The 19,758-nt window shown below is 42.3% G+C and overlaps 1 protein-coding gene across 2 annotated transcripts; it reads right to left on the minus strand.

Annotated features, from left to right (window-relative positions):
- Positions 1 to 41: 41 nt before the first annotated feature.
- On the minus strand, positions 42 to 2,792 carry LOC120025878 (GPN-loop GTPase 3-like). Of its 2 annotated transcripts, none has more exons than XM_038970587.1 (8): positions 2,560 to 2,792; positions 2,032 to 2,140; positions 1,539 to 1,706; positions 1,246 to 1,370; positions 1,008 to 1,123; positions 749 to 845; positions 500 to 628; positions 42 to 338 (listed from the first exon to the last, which is right to left on the minus strand). In XM_038970587.1, exons 1-8 carry the CDS (start codon positions 2,605 to 2,607, stop codon positions 273 to 275), a joined length of 858 nt encoding a protein of 285 aa, XP_038826515.1. In that variant the 5' UTR covers positions 2,608 to 2,792; the 3' UTR covers positions 42 to 272. The 2 variants fall into 2 exon arrangements, with proteins under 2 accessions (XP_038826515.1, XP_038826516.1); XM_038970588.1 differs by having other exon boundaries at positions 2,032 to 2,184.
- Positions 2,793 to 19,758: the final 16,966 nt, after the last annotated feature.

Genomic DNA, 19,758 nt, shown 5'->3' on the forward strand with positions numbered 1-19,758 from the left:
TGCCAATTTAACATTTTCATAGCAATACTTGTGAAAACTTTGTTTTACAATAGTTTTTATTCGAAAAATATAATCCAAATATTCAACTGGGGGGGGGGGTACAATATCAGGGTCACAATACACTAAACACAATCTTAAAATGATAACTAACATTTTTAAAACAGACATATTAAGTCTATAAATAAATAATTAGGTGGCATGATACTGCAATTAACATTTCCCTCTGACCATCAAATGTTCTTCTTTTCTTTCTGGGCCTCTTATGTCACCTCTCAGTCCTCTACTTTGTCCTGAAATAAATCATCATAATTTGTGTTGTCAGGCTCCTCCTCAGGCTCCTAAGGACAGAAAAACGTAAAGTGAGTGAAAGGTTTTAAGTAGTTGGAGAGCACTTAGTATTAGTATACTTAAAAATGTAGTACATTACTTCCCAAAGCAGGATTATAGTTAAGCACTAGGCATACGTTTCAGTCCACATAGTGGATTTTTATGCATTTACCTTTGGCTCCTTGAACTCCAAGTCTTCTCCGTATTGTATGGAAAAGTCAATGTGCTGAAGCACTATGTTGATGCCTTCCTCATCTGTGCGGTCAAATGGCAGGAATCTCACCATGCTGTAGTCATCAATCTCAAAAACAAACAAACATATATATATTTTTAATGAATTCCAAATTGAGAAATCATTCAAATCATTAACACCATTGCTGCCTTTTCTCTGAGCGTGGCTGTGTGCACAGCAGGAACTTACCAAGCCACAGATGGCTTTGGTCAGCTTCTTGAACTTCTTGCTCCTAATGGTGACAGAGTTGTCCTCCATCATTGAGTACATGTCTGGGTCCAGGTATCTGCATGGAGAGAGTGAGATCTGTCAGTGTCAGCCAATACAGGTCCGCTAAGCATGTGCATAGGATGCATTCAGAGCCAGACACACACAAAATCAGATAAACAAAGACCACGGTGACAGATACACACATAAAAAGGAGGGATTATTTCATTCCGGCACCTACTTTTCAATTTCCTTTTTGGCCTTGGGACTCAGCAGGTCCATTTTAGTCATTATGTTGACTGTTGGAATCTCCAAAGACACCATGGCACTCAAAGCAGCCATGATACCAGATATGAACTGGGATGGGAGAAAATTGTTTTGCAATTAACTTCAAATACTACTGTCAGAGCATATTATTGACAGAGTAAAAGGCAGCATGATCAGGAATAAGGTGTGTTAATTAATAGTGGCCATATTACCTTGAAGGTCTCCACCATGAACTGCGAGTCTACCAGGAAGACGCCACAAACACGGAATTCCCATTGCTGGAGCTGCTCTACGAGTTGCCTCATCACAGGGAGGTGTGTGTAGAGCTCTATTTGACCTGCAGACATCACCAACCCCGTCATAATTTTAGTCAATACCACTCTCACTACAACATCAGCACAAACTTCTCAACAACTATCATCATCACATTCAACATCAAAATCAGATCCATCATCATTTACGTCAAAGTCATGTTCCTTGCTCCTCTCTATGAATAGCACTTTACCAGGACAGTCAAACAGTATGTAGTCATCCTCCACGTGGCCCAGGCTCTCCTCCAGCCAGTCAAAGTTGTTGGCAAAGTACTCCATGCAGAACACCAGCCCTCCATTTGGGCCGAACCTCAGTGACTCATCCTCCATCACGTCATCCACCATAATCAGCTCCCGGATATCTGAGGGTAGAAAAACAGCCAGTCAGTGCCACTGTAACAGTATAACTTTAGACCGTCCCCTCGCCCCGACACGGGCGCGAACCAGGGACCTTCTGCACACATCAACAACTGACGCCCACGAAGCATCGTTACCCATCGCTCCACAAAAGCCGCAGCCCTTGCAGAGCAAGGGGAAACACTACTTCTAGGTTTCAGAGCAAGTGACGTAACTGATTGAAACGCTATTAGCGCGTACCCGCTAACTAGCTAGCCATTTCACATCCGTTACACCACTCACTGTAATAGAAACAAGACTATCACAGAACTCCTCAGAGATGTGTTTTACCTGCCATGACCGGGTAATCAAAGTGTTCAGCGGCTGGGTCTAGGTTGACCACCTGTACAGAGCGGTTTATGGCTTCTGCATGCTGGATCAGTGTAGAGCAGTAGGTACTCTACAGAGAGGAGGGGAGATATAAACCACAGCGGACTGAAATACCTGTGGCAAAAACATACGTGATGATATGATAACTTTTAATAGGATAAATCAAGCAACATCTACAGTACAAGCACATTAGAAAAGTGCTGGAACTGCATTTCTGACACTGACAAGTCATGGTCAATGGCAGTGCATGTAGCTCAGACCTTGGATGTTGCAACTAAACTAGCAAGCGCTAACTATTTTAATATGTGAATTGCATTTAATTGTAAAACATAGCCTAGCACTGCTCATTTAGCTACATTTTGGAATGACATGGAACAAACAGCAAACACTTAACGTTAGCTAGCTACTAGCTACCCACTGAAGCTAACAGTAACGTTTCAAAGTGTTGTGGCTAGCTAACAACATTAGCTAGCTAGCTAGTTAACTTACCTTTCCACTTCCCGCGGGGCCCATCACGAGTTGAGCATAACGAGGCATTTATACTATCCTATCCCAAGGACTGAAACTACACAAAACTATTTTTGTCGCTTAATTATTAAACAGTAATGTTGCTAAACCATGTCGGCGGTTACATTCACAGCTAACATGCTTGCAGGCAGAAGACATTCGCTAACTACGGGTATTGTGTGAAGACCAACAGTTATCGTTCGAACCAGAGTGAGCAGTAGATTGTCACGCATGCGTACAAATAATCTTACCTACACGCCAATGTCAAGAATCGACAGGAACTTGGATTTTGTCAGTCATTAATATTATTGCTACTTCTGGTTTTGAATGAAAAAACAGGTGATATTTGCTGAAAATGCCAAGACTATGTCAGAGTGCATCGGATGAAACACGATGATGGTATCTTGCCAAAAAGGTATGGCTGTCTCAGTGCAATGGTCTTGATGTCATTCTCCAATATTATCTGCTTTGAAACCTATATAGGACAAATTACATTGCACGTTTCTAATCATGTGTCTATGTCCCTTATTGAAATAGTACAATTCATTATTTTAAATGTTATATTTAAATGTTATAGATTACATTGGTTTATAGCGTTCAATTAAATTTAACATTGGCATAAAGTAATGGAATAGGTCAATTCACTTCGTCAATAAATCCATTCAATAGGTCAATTCAAGGACTTTAACCAGACAATTAAAATACCTATTTTCTATTGTAGAATTTCATCATTCAAAGAGAGGTAACTTTAGGAAAAACAACATGTTTTCAATATCATGATATATGTAGATTGCAATCTGAGACGAGGTTTTCTAACGGGGACTGTGGCAGCGCGTTAATTTGCGGGAAAAGTGAGATTACAAAATAACCAATAAGCACAAGAATTATGTGGAAACAGCAAGTAAATTAGTGAGGAACATCTTTATCAAAATATTTCAAATATCAAAATGAAGAATGTTGCATATTGGCAGGCAGCAGTGTGTTCAGTGGTTTCCCTTGGAGTAACAGCCGCTCTTCTTGCTAGGGCCTCTTGGTCAACATCAAGCTCCGAGGCAACCAGACCCTTAGTCTCAGCAGGAAAGCAAAACCACATTGACATTAATGGATAACGTTGTAGTGTTTTCCTAAAGCCTTAGGAAGCATCACATCACTGGGGGCTCACGCTGTCATAGTCCATGAGGGGTCAGACGACATTAGGAACGCTAGCTTGGAACTACTGAAAATTGATTTTAAATAATTGATTCCCACTCCAAAAAGCGGCAAATTAATTCAGGACAGATGCCATCACTGGGCCACGTCTGTGAAATATTCAGCAGGCTACTGGCATGTCACACTTGGCTAAAAGACTACTGTAGCTATGTTGGCATAACTTTCATAGGTAACTTTGACACATTTTGGAAACAGAATATGCTCTACAGCAGGTATTCCCAAACTGGGGGTAGGAGGGCAATGCCGTCGGGGGTACGCCAAATAAAAATGTGATTAATTTCTATTTTCCAACGGGGCTATACATTTGTGTGTGGTTTTTTTCTAACCTGAGTAGCCTCGTTTCACTGCCAAAAATAAAATGAAACCATCTAGTGTTCAGCGAAATAACAACACAATGTCAAATACAGGTAGCCTAGTCAAATAATTAACATCCAATCACATTAACCGTTACTCTCTCATGGGAATTCCACTAATGGCAGTGGCGTGCAGTGGGCCTGGGGCCTGGGCCTTCAGTGAGGTACTACACAGTCCCACCCGAATTAATCCACCTCTTATTACCATCATTATGATGCCATGGCTCTAGACACTATACATTTAGACAGAAACGCAGTATAACCAGGCGTTGCGTCACCTTGAAATTGACAAATTGACATTTTTGGGTAAACAGTGTTTACCCAAAAACATGACACAATCAATGAGTCTTTTCAATAATTCCCTTCACCTTTTCATTGTGCAGCTCCGTTGCCCTGCGCGCTTGTTCTTTGAGCTGTAGATCCACTCCGGTGTCCCCAAAAGTTTTCAAAAGCACCATTGCTTGTTAGTGCCCAGCCGTACTTTGGTGTCTCGTTGCTGCCTTGGTTAGACAACTCAAGTTTGCAAAGCCAGTGTGGCTCCAAAAACCAAATCGATCACTTGCAAATAATAGGCATTCCCAGCAGTACAGTTTACAGTGCTTCTCGGAGCCAAGGAGCCTGTGAGCCATTGACAGCGCTCGTAGTTGAAACTTTGAAAGTGGCGAGCGAACGAAGCCCTTTCCCGCCTGTGACAGGCTTTGTGGCGTCGGGCGACCTCTCCTTACAATGTCTAACTTTTCTTGAAAAGTTCGTCTTGAGAATGGCGTTATAATTATATCCTCGACCAAATCGATATCTTCTCCTCCTTCCGCCATTGTGGGTTGAAAAAACAGCTTAGTAGTACGCGAATTAATTCGTTTATCAAATTCAGTTTCCTAGATCTCCATAGGACCTGCCTCTCAATATTGGTAATCCAATCAAAAGACGTGCACGCACTACGCCTGCTAGCTGGCTCCTGTGTAACACTGGAGCCAGCCAGCAGGCGTACAATAGCCAACTCTAAAGCTGATTGGTTGACACTAAATTTTCATTTCCATTCACTATAAGCTACAAGCGCCCACACTGTTGATTCTGAAGGCCCGAGGGCAGATTTTAGACCCCTGGCAACACATGATGGCTGAATATGATTGGATAAAAGATCTAACATAAAGACCAGCCCTCCAAATCTCAACCTGGGGCTGGAAGCAGTGCAACCAAAAGGAAAGCTACGAAATGAAGAGTATAACTCTTACTCTGGGGAATAATTTAATACATATTTGTGGGAAAATATATTTAAAAAGAAAATTATATTCTGATGATGTTTAGGCCAGCAGAGAAGGCCTTGCAGGCCCTGACGGCCCACCACTGACTAATGGTCCGTATGTAGCCAAACGTAGCTGCTGCTCATTCCGTTAAATGGTTAAAAAAAGTAAGGCCCGCATCCATAGAGACACATACCAGCTCTACTGGTAGTACTGTTACTACCAGCAGTACTACACCTGCACCTGTCGACGACACAATTTGTTCTGCTTCCACGAGCACATCCAATGCTAACATCAGTAATTCTACATTTGTTGTTAGCCCAGCTAGCATGGAGTGACAGTGACAGTTGTGAATCTGATGCAGCCAAAGAGCTACTGCCCCCTTACCCGGGGAAGCACCGAACAACGGACAGGGACGTTGGACCATCGAAGAGGTGCAAATATGATGAGAACTACGATTTGGGGTTCACTTATATTGGGAGTAGTGCCTTTCCTCAGCCACAGTGTGTTATATGTGCAAAAGTACTATCTCACAACTCAATGAAACCTTCACTCTTGCGCAGACATTTAGAAATAAAAACATGCCAATTTGATAAAAAAATAAGCCACAGGAGTTTTTGGAGCGAGAATTAAGATGACTTTTCAGTTGTAAGACATGTATAAAAGCAACAGATACCATTAATAAGAAGGGTCTAGAAGCGTCTTATATGGTGAGCTACCGAGTGGCAAGGCCCATACTATTGTGGAGGACTTAATTTTTCCTGCTGCCACGGATATGGCTGGGACAATGCTGGGGGAAAAGGCCAAAAAAACTATATAGACAATGCCTTCATCAAACAACACTGTTTCACGATGCATCAGTGACATGGCGGGAGATGTTTTGAAACAATTACTGCTTCGCATTCAAGCCAGTGAATTCTATGCATTACAGCTATGCATTACAGCTGAATGAGTCAACAGACGTGGCGGGCCTGGCACAGCTCCTGGTATATGTCTGTTACGTTTATGGAGGTTCAATTAAGGAAGACATCCTCTTCTGCAAACCACTGGAAACCAGGACAACAGAAGAGGATATTTTTAAAGTACTGGACAGCTTTGTGACATCAAATGGACTTCGGTGGTCAAGATGTGTTGGTATCTGTACTGATGGCGCAAAAGTCATGACAGGGAGACATAATGGAGTGGTAATGCGTGTGCAAGCAGTTGCTCCTGAAGCCACTTGGGTACACTGCAGCATCCCCCGAGAGGCTCTTTCTGCCAAGGGAATGCCTGACAGCTTGAAAGACGTTACAGTGAAAATTGTTAACTTTGTTAAAGCAAGGCCCCTGAACTCGCGTTGTTTTTTCTGCACTGCAATGATATGCACTGCAATGATATGGGCAGCAACCATGTAACGCTTTTACAACATACAGAAGTGCACTGGTTATCAAGGGGCAAAGTATTGACACATTTCTTTGAATTGAGACACGAGCTTAAAGTTTTCTTTACTGACCATCATTTTCACTTGTCTGACCGCTTGCATGATGATGAGTTTCTCACACAATTGGCCAATCTGGGTGATGTTTTTTCTCACCTGAATGATCTGAATCTAGGATTACAGGGACTCTCCGCAACTATCTTCAATGTGCGGGACAAAATTGAGGCTATGATTAAGAAGTTGGAGCTCTTCTCTGTCTGCATTAACAAGGACAACACACAGGTCTTTCCATCATTGTATAATTTTTTGTGTGCAAATGAACTCAAGCTTACGGAAAGTGCCAAATGTGATATAGCGAAGCAGATGAGTGAGTTGGGTGCGCATTTACGCAAGTACTTATCCGAAACGGATGACACAAACAACTGAATTTGTCATCCCTTTCATGCCCTGCCTCCAGTCCACTTACCGATATCTGAACAAGAAAGCCTCATCGAAATTTCAACAAGCGGTTCTGTGAAAATTGAATTTAATCAGAAGCCACTGCCAGATTTCTGGATTGGGCTGCACTCAGAGTATCCTGCCTTGGCAAATCACGCTGTTAAGACACTGATGCCCTTTGCAGCTATGTACCTAATGTGAGAGTGGATTCTTGGCCCTCACTAGCATGAAAACTAAATACAGGCACAGTCTGTGTGTGGAAAATTATTTAAGACTGAGACTCTGTCCAATACAACCCAACATTGCAGAGGTATGTGCATCCTTTCAAGCACACCCTTCTCATTAACCTGTGGTGAGTTATTCACAATTTTCGATGAACAAATACAGTTTTATATGTAAGATGGCTAAATAAAGAACAAAATTATATTATTATATTATTATTTGTGCCCTGGTCCTATTAGAGCTCTTTGTCACTTCCCACGAGCTGGGTTGTGACAAAAACTCACACTCATTCTATAATTAATAAATGTATCGTATTGTGTGTGTGTGGCAGGCTTACAATGATGGCAAAAAACAAAATTTGATAGTGCGCTGACCCTGGTGCTAGAGGGGGTATGCACCTAGAGGTTGAATGTTTGAAGGGGTACAGGACTATAAAAAGCTCTACAGCAGTGGTTAGACCCAGGGCACAAATAATAATATAATAATCAATAATTTTCCTCTTTATTTAGCCATCTTACATATACAACTTTATTTGTTCATCAAATATTGTGAATAACTCACCACAGGTTAATGAGAAGGGTGTGCTTGAAAGGATGCACATAAATCTGCAATGTTGGGTTGTATTGGAGAGAGTGATTGGATGTTAATTATTTGACTAGGCTACCTGTATTTGACATTGTGTTGTTATTTTGCTGAACACTAGATGGTTGTATTTGATTTTTGGCAGTGAAAAGAGGCTACTCAGGCGAGAAGAAAACCTCACCCAAAAGTATAGCCCCATTGGAAAATAAAAATGGACTGTTTGAAAATGTGAAGATTTAAAAAAAAATATATATATATATATATATACAGTGGCTTGCGAAAGATTTCACCCCCCTTGGCATTTTTCCTATTTTGTTGCCTTACAACCTGGATTTAAAATGGATTTTGGGGGGGTTTGTATCATTTGATTTACTCAACATGCCTACCACTTTGAAGATGCTAAATATTTTTTTCTTGTAAAACAAACAAGGAATAAGATGAAAGAAACAGAAAACGTGAGCATGCATAACTATTCACCCCCCCCCCCCCCCCCCCCCCCCAAAGTCAATACTCTGCAGAGCCACCTTTTGTAGTAATTACAGCTGCAAGTCTCTTGGGATATGTCTCTATAAGCTTGGCACATCTAGCCACTGGAAATTTATGCCCATTCTTCAAGGCAAAACTGCTCCAGCTCCTTCAAGTTGGATGGGTTCCGATGGTGTACATCAATCTTTAAGTCATACCACAGATTCTCAATTGGATTGAGGTCTGGGCTTTGAATACGCCATTCCAAGACATTTAAATGTTTCCCCTTAAACCACTTGAGTGTTCCTTTAGCAGTATGCTTAGGGTCATTGTCCTGCTGGAAGGTGAACCTCCGTCCCAGTCTCAAATATCTGGAAGACTGAAACAGGTTTCCCTCAAGAATGTCCCTGTATTTAGCGGCATCCATCATTCCTTCAATACATACCAATTTCCCAGTCCCTGCCGATGAAAAACATCCCCACAGCGTGATGCTGCCACCACCATGCTTCATGATGGTGTTCTCGGGGTGATGAGAGGTGTTGGGTTTGCGCCAGACATAGCATTTTCCTTGATGCCAAAAAGTCTCCTCTGACCAGAGACCTTCTTCCATATGTTTGGGGAGTCTCCCACATGCCTTTTGACGAACACCAAACGTGTTTGCTTATTTTTTTCTTTAAGCAATGGCTTTTTTTCTGGCCACTCTTCCGTAAAGCCCAGCTCTGTGGCGTGTATGGCTTCAAGTGGTCCAATGGACAGATACTCCAATCTCCGCTGTGGAGCTTTGCAGCTCCTTCAGGGTTATCTTTGGTCTCTTTTTTGCCTCTCTGATTAATGCCCTCCTTGCCTGGTCCATGAGTTTTGGTGGGCGGCCCTCTCTTGGCAGGTTTGTTGTTGTGCCATATTCTTTCAATTTTTTAATAATGGATTTAATGGTGCTCTGTGGGATGTTCAAAGTTTTGGATATTTTTTTATAACTCAACCCTGATCTGTACTTCTCCACAACTTTGTCCCTGACCTGTTTGGAGAGCTCCTTGGTCTTCATGGTGCCGCTTGCATGGTGGTGCCCTTTGCTTAGTGGTGTTGCAGACTCTGGGGGCCTTTCATAATAGGTGTATATATACTGAGATCATGTGACAGATCATGTGACACTTAGATTGGACACAAGTGGACTTTATGTAACTAATTTTGTGACTTCTGAAGGTAATTGGTTGCACCAGATCTTATTTAGGGGCTTCATAGCAAAGGGGTGAATACATATGTACGCACCAGTTTTCCGTTTTTATTTTTTAGAATTTTTTGACGCAAGTAATTTTTTTTATTTCACATAACCAATTTTTACTATTTTGTGTATGCCCATTACAAGAAATTCAAATAAAAATCCATTCAAATTACAGGTTGTAATGCAACAAAATAGGAAAAACGCCAAGGGGGATGAATACTTTTGCAAGGCACTGTGTATATATACAGTTGAAGTCGGAAGTTTACACTTAGGTTGGAGTCATTAAAACTCATTTTTCAACCACTCCACAAATTTCTTGTTAACAAACTATAGTTTTGGCAAGTCGGTTAGGACATATACTTTGTGCATGACACAAGTAATTTTCCAACAATTGTTTGGAGACAGATTATTTCACTTATAATTCACTGTGTCAGAATTCCAGTGGGTCAGAAGTTTACATACACTAAGTTGACTGTGCCTTTAAACAGCTTGGAAAATTCCAGAAAATTATGTCATGACGTTAGAAGCTTCTGATAGGCTAATTGACATAATTTGAGTCAATTGGAGGTGTACTTGTGGATGTATTTCAAGGCCTACCTTCAAACTCAGTGCCTCTTTGCTTGACATCATGGGAAAATCAAAAGAAATCAGCCAAGACCTCAGAACAAAAATTGTAGACCTCCACAAGTTTGGTTCATCATTGGGAGCAATTCCCAAATGCCTGAAAGTACCACGTTCATCTGTACAAACAATAGTACGAAAGTATAAGCACCATGGGACCACGCAGCCGTCAAACCGCTCAGGAAGGAGAAGCGTTCTGTCTCCTAGAGATGAACTTACTTTGGTGCGAAAAGTTCAAATCAATCTCAGAACAACAGCAAAGTACCTTGTGAAGATGCTGGAGGAAAAGGTATAAAAGTATCTATATCCACAGTAAAACTAGTCCGATATCGACATAACCTGATAGGCCGCTCAGCAAGGAAGAAGCCACTGGTCCAAAGCCGCCATAAAAAAGCCAGACTACGTTTTGCAACTGCACATGGGGACAAAGGTTGTACTTTTTTGGAGAAATGTCCTCTGGTCTGTTGAAACAAAAATAGAACTGTTTGGCCATAATGACCATCGTTATGTTTGGAGGAAAAAGTGGGATACTTGCAAGCCGAAGAACACCATCCCAACCGTGAAGCACAGGGGTGGCAGCATCATGTCGTGGGGGTGCTTTAATGCAAAAGGGACTGGTGCACTTCACAGAATAGATGGCATCATGAGGAGGGGAAATTATGTGGATATATTGAAGCAACAAAGTCAAGGTATTGGAGTGGCCATCACAAAGCCCTGACCTCAATCCTATAGAAAATGTGTGGGCAGAACGGAAAAAGCGTGTGCGAGCAAGGAGGCCTACAAACCTGACTTAGTTACACCAGCTCTGTCAAGAGGAATGTGCCAAAATTCACCCAACTTATTGTGGGAAGCTTGTGGAAGGCTACCCGAAATGTTTGACCCAAGTTAAACAATTTAAAAGCAATGCTACCAAATACTAATTGAGTGTATGTAAACGTCTGACCCACTGGGAATGTGATGAAAGAAATAAAAGCTGAAATAAATCATTCTCTCTACTATTATTCTGACATTTCACATTCTTAAAATAAAGTGGTGATCCTAACTGACCTAATACAAGAAAGTTTTACTTGGATTAAATGTCAGGAATTGTGAAAAACTGAGTATAAATGTATTTGGCTAAGGTGTATGTAAACTTCTGACTTCAACTGTATAGTTTTTAAATGTGAGTCACATTTTTATTTGGCGTACCCCCGACGGCATTACGCGTACCCCAGTTTGGGAATACCTGCTCTACAGGAATGAGTCCATCCAAATCATCTTGGCTACTGGACCCTGTCCTCGCATTTCAAGGCTGCGTTGAGACAATGACTTGTCAGTGACCCAAGCCCTGCTCATATCGTCCCTACCATTGTGTCGCTGAGTTGTCGTAGAGCTACTGCAAATGTACAGTGCCATCGGAAAGTATTCAGACATCTTGACTTTTTCCACATTTGGTTACGCAACAGCCTTATTCTAAAATGGATTAAATAAAAAAAGTATTTTCAATCTACACAAAATACCCCATAATGACAAAGCAAAAACAGGTATTTAGAAATGTTTGCTAATGTATTAAAAAATAAAAACAGTAATACCTTATTTGCTATGAGACTTGAAATTGAGCTCATGTTCATCCTGTTTCCATTAATCATCCTTGAGATGTTTCTACATGTTGATTGGTGTCCACCTGTGGTAAATTCGATTGATTGGACATTCTTTGGAAAGGCACACAACTTTCTATATAAGGACCCACAGTTGACAGTGCATGTCAGAGCAAAAACCAAGCCGTGAAGTGGAAGGAATTGTCCGTAGAGCTCTGAGAAAGGATTGTGTCAAGGCACAGATCTGGGGGAAGGGTAAGAAAAAGATTCTGCAGCATTGAAGGTCCCCAAGAACACAGTGGCCTCCATCATTCTTAAATGGAAGAAGTTTGGAACCACCAAGACTCTTCCTAGAGCTGGCTGCCGTGCCAAACTGAGCAATCGTTGGAGAAGGGCCTTGGTCAGGGAGGTGACCAAGAACCCGAGTTGCTTTGTGGAGATGGGAGAACCTTCCAGAAGGACAACCATCTCTGCAGCACTGAACCAATCTGGCCTTTATGGTAGAGTGGCAAGACGGAAGCCACTCCTAAGTAAAAGGCCCATGGCAGCCCGCTTGTAGTTTGCCAAAATGCACCTAAAGACTCTCAGACCATGAGAAACAAGATTCTCTGGTGTGATGAGGAAACCTGGCAACTTCCCTATGGTGCATCATGCTGTGGGGATGTTTTCAGCGGCAAGGACTGGGAGACCAGTCAGAATCGAGGAAAAGATGAACAGAGCACAGAACACAGAGATCCTTGATGAAAACCTGTTCCTGAACACTCAGGACCTCAGACTGGGGCGAAGGTTCACCTTCCAACTGGACAACAACCCTAAGCACACAGCCAAGACAATGCAGGAGTGGCTTCAGGACAAGTCTTTGAATGTCCTTGAGTGAACTCGATCGATCATCTCTGGAGAGACCTGAAAATAGCTGTGCAACAATGCTCCCCAGCCAACCTGACAGGTTGAGAGAATCTGCAGAGAAGAATGGGAGAAACTCCACAAATACAGGTGTGCCAAGCTTGTAGCGTCATAACCAAGAAGACCCGAGGCTGTAATCGCTGCCAATGGTGCTTCAACAAAGTACTGAGTAAAGGGTCTCAATACTTATGTAAATGTGATATTTCAGTTTTAGCAAACATTTTTAAAATCCTGTTTTTGCTTTGTCATTATGGGGTATTGTGTGTAGATTGATGAAAGGGGAAAAAACTATTTAATCAATTTTAGAATAAGGCTGTAACCTAAGTGTGGAAAAAGTATTTACATTGTCCCAGGGGCATTGGCAAGTCATAATGTAAGTAACCTAATTTATGTCCCTCTAACTCCCCTGAATGCCTCTGTCAATCCTACAGATATTGTATGCAGTAATCATGCGCCTATGAACCAGAGTTATACTATTAGCACTGAGGTGGAAGTCCACTGTGTGCAGCTCACCCTGCCCTATCATCTCAAACATAAATATCACTCATGTCTACCTCTGATAAACCTCCCAGTAAAGCAAAGAATACCAGAAGTGCTAAAAATAGCCCACATGAACAAATGTAGCCTAAGAAACAAGGTTCATGAAATCAATAACTTCCTAGTAACAGATAACATTAATATACTGACTATTTCTGAAACTCATTTAGATAATACATTTGATGATACAGAGGTAACAATACATGATTTCAACATCTTCAGAAGAGACAGCAATGCCAATAGTGGAGGTGTTGCTGTGTATTTTCATATATTTTTCATATATATGCCTAATCTCATGTCAAATGCTGTTAAAGTAATATGGCTACAGGTTCACCTACCTTACCTGAAGCCCATTCTTGTGGGAAGCTGCTATAGACCACCAAGTGTTAACAGTCAGTATCTGGATAATATGTTTGAAATGCTTGATAATGTATGTGATATAAACAGAGAGGAATATTTTCTGGTTTTTTTTCTACGGCTGGCAATGCTTTCCACCTGGCTACCCCTACCCCGGTCAACAGGTCTGCAACCCCACAGCATCTTGCCAAAGCCTCCCCCATTTCTCCTTCACCCAAATCCAGTTAGCTGATGTTCTGAAAGAGCTGCAAAATCTGGACCCCTACAAATCAGCTGAGCTAGACAATCTGGACCCTCTCTTTCTAAAATTATCCTCCGCAATTGTTGCAACCCCTATTACTAGCCTGTTCAACCTCTGATTTTGTATCGTCTGAGATCCCTAAAGACTGGAAAGCTGCCGCGGTCATCCACCTCTTCAAAGGGGGAGACACTCTAGACCCAAACTGTTACAGACCTATATCTATCCTACCCTGCCTTTCTAAAGTCTTCGAAAGCCAAGTTAACAAACAGATCACCGACCATTTCAAATCCCACCGTACCTTCTCCACTATGCAATCTGGTTTCCAAGCTGGTCATGGGTGCACCTCAGACACGCTCAAGGTCCTAAATGACATCATAGCCACCATCGATAAAAGACAATACTGTGCAGTATTCATCGATCTGGCCAAGGCTTTCAACTCTGTCAATCACCGCATTCTTATCGGCGGACTCGACAGCCTTGGTTTCTCAAATGACTGCCTCGCCTGGTTCACCAACTACTTCTCAGATAGAGTTCAGTTTGTCAAATCGGAGGGTCTGTTGTCCGGACCTCTTGCAGTCTCTATGGGGGTGCCACAGGGTTCAATTCTCGGACCGACTCTTTTCTCTGTATACATCAATGATGTCGCTCTTGCTGCAGGTGATTCTCTGATCCACCTCTACGCAGACAACACCATTCTGTATCCATCTGGCCCTTCTTTTGACACTGTGTTAACAAACCTCCAGACGAGCTTCAATGCCATTACAACTCTCCTTCCGTGGCCTCCAACTGCTCTTAAATGCAAGCAAAACTAAATGCATGCTCTTCAACCGATCGCTATCAGCACCCGCCCGCCCGTCTAGCATCACTACTCTGGATGGTTCTGATTTAGAATTTGTGGACAACTACAAATACCTAGGTGTCTGGTTAAACTGTAAACTCTCCTTCCAGACTCAAATTAAGCATCTCCAATCCAAAATTAAATCTAGAATCGGCTTCCTATTTTGCAACAAAGCATCCTTCACTCATGCTGCCAAACATACCCTCGTAAAACTGACTATCCTACCGATCCTTGACTTCGGCGATGTCATTTACAAAATAGCCTTCACCACTCTACTCAGCAAATTGGATGTAGTCTATCACAGTGCCATCCGGTTTGTCACCAAAGCCCCTTATACCACCCACCACTGCGACTTGTATGCTCTCGTTGGCTGGCCCTCACTTCATATTCGTTGCCAAACCCACTGGCTCCAGGTCATCTATAAGTCTCTGCTAGGTAAAGCCCCGCCTTATCTCAGCTCACTGGTCACCATAGCAGCACCCACCCGTAGCACGTGCTCCAGCTGGTATATTTCACTGGTCACCCCCAAAGCCAATTCCTCCTTTGGCCACCTTTCCTTCCAGTTCTCTGCTGCCAATGACTGGAACGAATTGCAAAAATCACTGAAGCTGGAGACTTATATCTCCCTCACTAACTTTAAGCATCAGGTGTCAGAGCAGCTTACCGTTCATTGCACATGTACATAGCCTATCTGTAAATAGCCCACCCAACTACCCCATCCCCATATTGTTATTGTTATTTGTTCCTTTGCACCCCAGTATCTCTACTTGCACATTCATCTTCTGCATCTATCACTCCAGTGTTTAATTGCTAAATTGTAATTATTTCGCCACTATGGCCTATTTATTGCCTTACCTCCCTAATCTTACTACATTTGCACACACTGTATATAGACTTTTCTATTGTGTTATTGACTGTACGTTTGTTTATCCCATGTGTAACTCTGTATTGTTTGTGTCGCACTGCTTTGCTCTATCTTGGCCAGGTCGCAGTTGTAAATGAGAACTTGTTCTCAACTGGCCTACCTGGTTAAATAAAGGTGAAATAAAAATATCCCCGTGGATTGATGAGGAATTTAACAATTGTATGGATGGTTGAGAGGTATGAGGCAAAGAGAATGGCAAATAAGTCTGGCTGCACAGCCGATTGGCAAACTTACTGTAAATTGAGAAATCGTGACTACACTGAACAAAAAGAAAAATAAACTGTACTATGAAACAAAGATCATGTAAATTATATAAAGAATGACAGTAAAAAGCTTTGGGGCACCTTAAATGACATTTTGGGCAGAAAGGCAAACTCGGCTCCATCATTCATTGAATCAGATGGCTCATTCATCACAAAACCCACTGATAATGCCAAATACTTTAATGATTTTTTTCATTGGCAAGGTTAGAAAACTTAGGCATGACATGCCAACAACAAATTATGAATCTACACATCCATGCATAATCAACCAAATTGTGAAAGACAAGCGTTGTAATTTTTAATTCCATAAATGAGTGTGGAAGAGGTGAAAAAAAATATTAAATTATTATTAAATTATTATCAACAATGATAAGCCACTGGGTCTGACAACATGGATGGAATATTCTGAGGATGAAAGTGGACGATATTGCCACTTCTATCTCTTCAATCTAAGCCGACAGGAAAGTGTGTGCCCTCACACCTGGAGGAAAGCAAAAGTCATTCCGCTACCCAAGAATAGCAAAGCACCCTTTACTGGCTCAAACTTGAATTTGCAGACGTGTTGCTGTGCGTTTTGTTGCTGTGCGTTTTGTTGCCAACTTTACTTTGCTAGCTGACAACTTTAGCTGACAACTTTTTTTTTATTTTTAATGACCGTTTATATTTTTAGTTTTTCCATCGCAACTTTTTTCCCTCATTCAACTTTTTCACTCCGGACGCTTTATCTGGACATGGTTCGTCAGCACCTTCAACAGCCGAAGCTAAGTAGTAACATTAACATGATGCCTTCTAATTGCAGTCGCTGTACTCATAATATACAGGAGAACGATCGCCTTACGGCGAGGATAGCTGTGCTGCAAGCCCAGCTTCAGACGCAATCGTTAGGCAAGGGTAATTTCAGTGTAGGAAAGGAAGAAACAGCGTCTGTGCCACCAGTAAGTACAGATACTAACGTTAGTATAAACCCCCCCCGCACAGTCCCCGCAGCCGGACAACTTTCTCATGGCTTCTGGAGGGAAATGCTGTTGGAATGCTCAACTGGTGTCGCTCATTCAGCCGACAGAAACTTTCAACCGGTTTTCCCCATTATGTAGTGAGTCGGAGTCTGAGTCTGAGTCTTCTCTTGTCTCTACTCCTCCCGCTACGGGGTCTGAGACGCTGAAGGCTCCAACCATTAGCTCTGACAAATTGAAAACCCTAGTCATTGGCGACTCCATTACCCGCAGTATTAGACTTAAAACGAATCACCCAGCGATCATACACTGTTTACCAGGGGGCAGGGCTACCGACGTTAAGGCTAATCTAAAGATGGTGCTGGCTAAAGCTAAATCTGGCGAGTGTAGAGAGTATAGAGATATTGTTATCCACGTCGGCACCAACGATGTTAGGATGAAACAGTCAGAGGTCACCAAGTGCAACATAGCTTCAGCATGTAAATTAGCTAGAAAGATGTGTCGGCATCGAGTAATTGTCTCTGGCCCCCTCCCAGTTAGGGGGAGTGACGAGCTCTACAGCAGAGTCTCACAACTCAATCGCTGGTTGAAAACTGTTTTCTGCCCCTCCCAAAAGATAGAATTTGTAGATAATTGGCCCTCTTTCTGGGACTCACCCACAAACAGGACCAAGCCTGGCCTGCTGAGGAGTGACGGACTCCATCCTAGCTGGAGGGGTGCTCTCATCTTATCTACTAACATAGATAGGGCTCTAACTCCTCTAGCTTCACAATGAAATAGGGTGCAGGCCAGGCAGCAGGCTGTTAGCCAACCTGCCAGCTTAGTGGAGTCTGCCAATAGCACAGTCAGTGTAGTCAGCTCAGCCATCCCCATTGAGACTGTGTCTGTGCCTCGACCTAGGTTGGGCAAAACTAAACATGGCGGTGTTCGCCTTAGCAATCTCATTAGGATAAAGACCTCCTCCATTCCTGCCATTATTGAAAGAGATCGTGATACCTCACATCTCAAAATAGGGTTACTTAATGTTAGATCCCTCACTTCAAAGGCAGTCATAGTCAATGAACTAATCACTGATCATAATCTTGATGTGATTGGCCTGACTGAAACATGGCTTAAGCCTGATGAATTTACTGTGTTAAATGAGGCCTCACCTCCTGGTTACATTAGTGACCATATCCCCCGTGCATCCCGCAAAGGCGGAGGTGTTGCTAACATTTACGATAGCAAATTTCAATTTACAAAAAAAAAAAATGACGTTTTCGTCTTTTGAGCTTCTAGTCATGAAATCTATGCAGCCTACTCAATCACTTTTTATAGCTACTGTTTACAGGCCTCCTGGGCCATATACAGCGTTCCTCTCTGAGTTCCCTGAATTCCTATCAGACCTTGTAGTCATAGCAGATCATATTCTAATTTTTGGTGATTTTAATATTCATATGGAGAAGTCCACAGACCCACTCCAAAAGTCTTTCGGAGCCATCATCGACTCAGTGGGTTTTGTCCAACATGTCTCTGGACCTACTCACTGCCACAGTCATACTCTGGACCTAGTTTTGTCCCATGGAATAAATGTTGTAGATCTGAATGTTTTTCCACATAATCCTGGACTATCGGACCACCATTTTATTACGTTTGCAATCGCAACAAATAATCTGCTCAGACCCCAACCAAGGAGCATCAAAAGTCGTGCTATAAATTCTCAGACAACACAAAAATTCCTTGATGCCCTTCCAGACTCCTTCTGCCTACCCAAGGACGTCAGAGGACAAAAATCAGTTAACCACCTAACTGAGGAACTCAATTTAACCTTGCGCTATACCCTAGATGCAGTTGCACCCCTAAAAACGAAAAACATTTGTCATAAGAAACTAACTCCCTGGTATACAGAAAATACCCGAGCTTTGAAGCGAGCTTCCAGAAAATTGGAACGGAAATGGCGCCACACCAAACTGGAAGTCTTCCGACTAGCTTGGAAAGACAGTACCGTGCAGTACCGAAGAGCCCTCACTGCTGCTCGATCATCCTACTTTTCCAACTTAATCGAGGAAAATAAGAACAACCCAAAATTTCTTTTTGATACTGTTGCAAAGCTAACTAAAAAGCAGCATTCCCCAAGAGAGGATGGCTTTCACTTCAGCAGTAATAAATTCATGAACTTCTTTGAGGAAAAGATCATGACCATTAGAAAGCAAATTACGGACTCCTCTTTGAATCTGCGTATTCCTCCAGGGCTTAGCTGTCCTGGATCTGCACAGCTCTGCCAGGGCCTGGGATCGGGAGAGACACTTAAGTGTTTTAGTACTATATCTCTTGACACAATGATGAAAATAATCATGGCCTCTAAACCTTCAAGCTGCATACTGGATCCTATTCCTACTAAACTACTGAAAGAGCTGCTTCCTGTGCTTGGCCCTCCTATGTTGAACATAATAAACAGCTCTCTATCCACCGGATGTGTACCAAACTCACTAAAAGTGGCAGTAATAAAGCCTCTCTTGAAAAAGCCAAACCTTGACCCGGAAAATATAAAAAACTATCGGCCTATATCGAATCTTCCATTCCTCTCAAAAATTTTAGAAAAAGCTGTTGCGCAGCAACTCACTGCCTTCCTGAAGACAAACAATGTATACGAAATGCTTCAGTCTGGTTTTAGACCCCATCATAGCACTGAGACTGCACTTGTGAAGGTGGTAAATGACCTTTTAATGGCGTCAGACCGAGGCTCTGCATCTGTCCTCGTGCTACTAGACCTTAGTGCTGCCTTTGACACCATCGATCACCACATTCTTTTGGAGAGACTGGAAACCCAAATTGGTCTAC

This window comes from Salvelinus namaycush, chromosome 31 (assembly GCF_016432855.1).
Source record: "Salvelinus namaycush isolate Seneca chromosome 31, SaNama_1.0, whole genome shotgun sequence".
NCBI classification, from domain to species: domain Eukaryota; kingdom Metazoa; phylum Chordata; class Actinopteri; order Salmoniformes; family Salmonidae; genus Salvelinus; species Salvelinus namaycush.

Bases quoted from the DNA above. Each gene is read 5' to 3' on its own strand.
- LOC120025878 (XM_038970587.1), bottom strand. From the start codon at position 2,607: ATGCCTCGTTATGCTCAACTCGTGATGGGCCCCGCGGGAAGTGGAAAG. The intron at 2,141-2,559 runs GTAAGTTAACTA...TCCTCTCTGTAG, and splicing joins GCCCCGCGGGAAGTGGAAAG to AGTACCTACTGCTCTACACT. The intron at 846-1,007 runs GTAGGTGCCGGA...CTCTCCATGCAG, and splicing joins GCCAAAAAGGAAATTGAAAA to ATACCTGGACCCAGACATGT.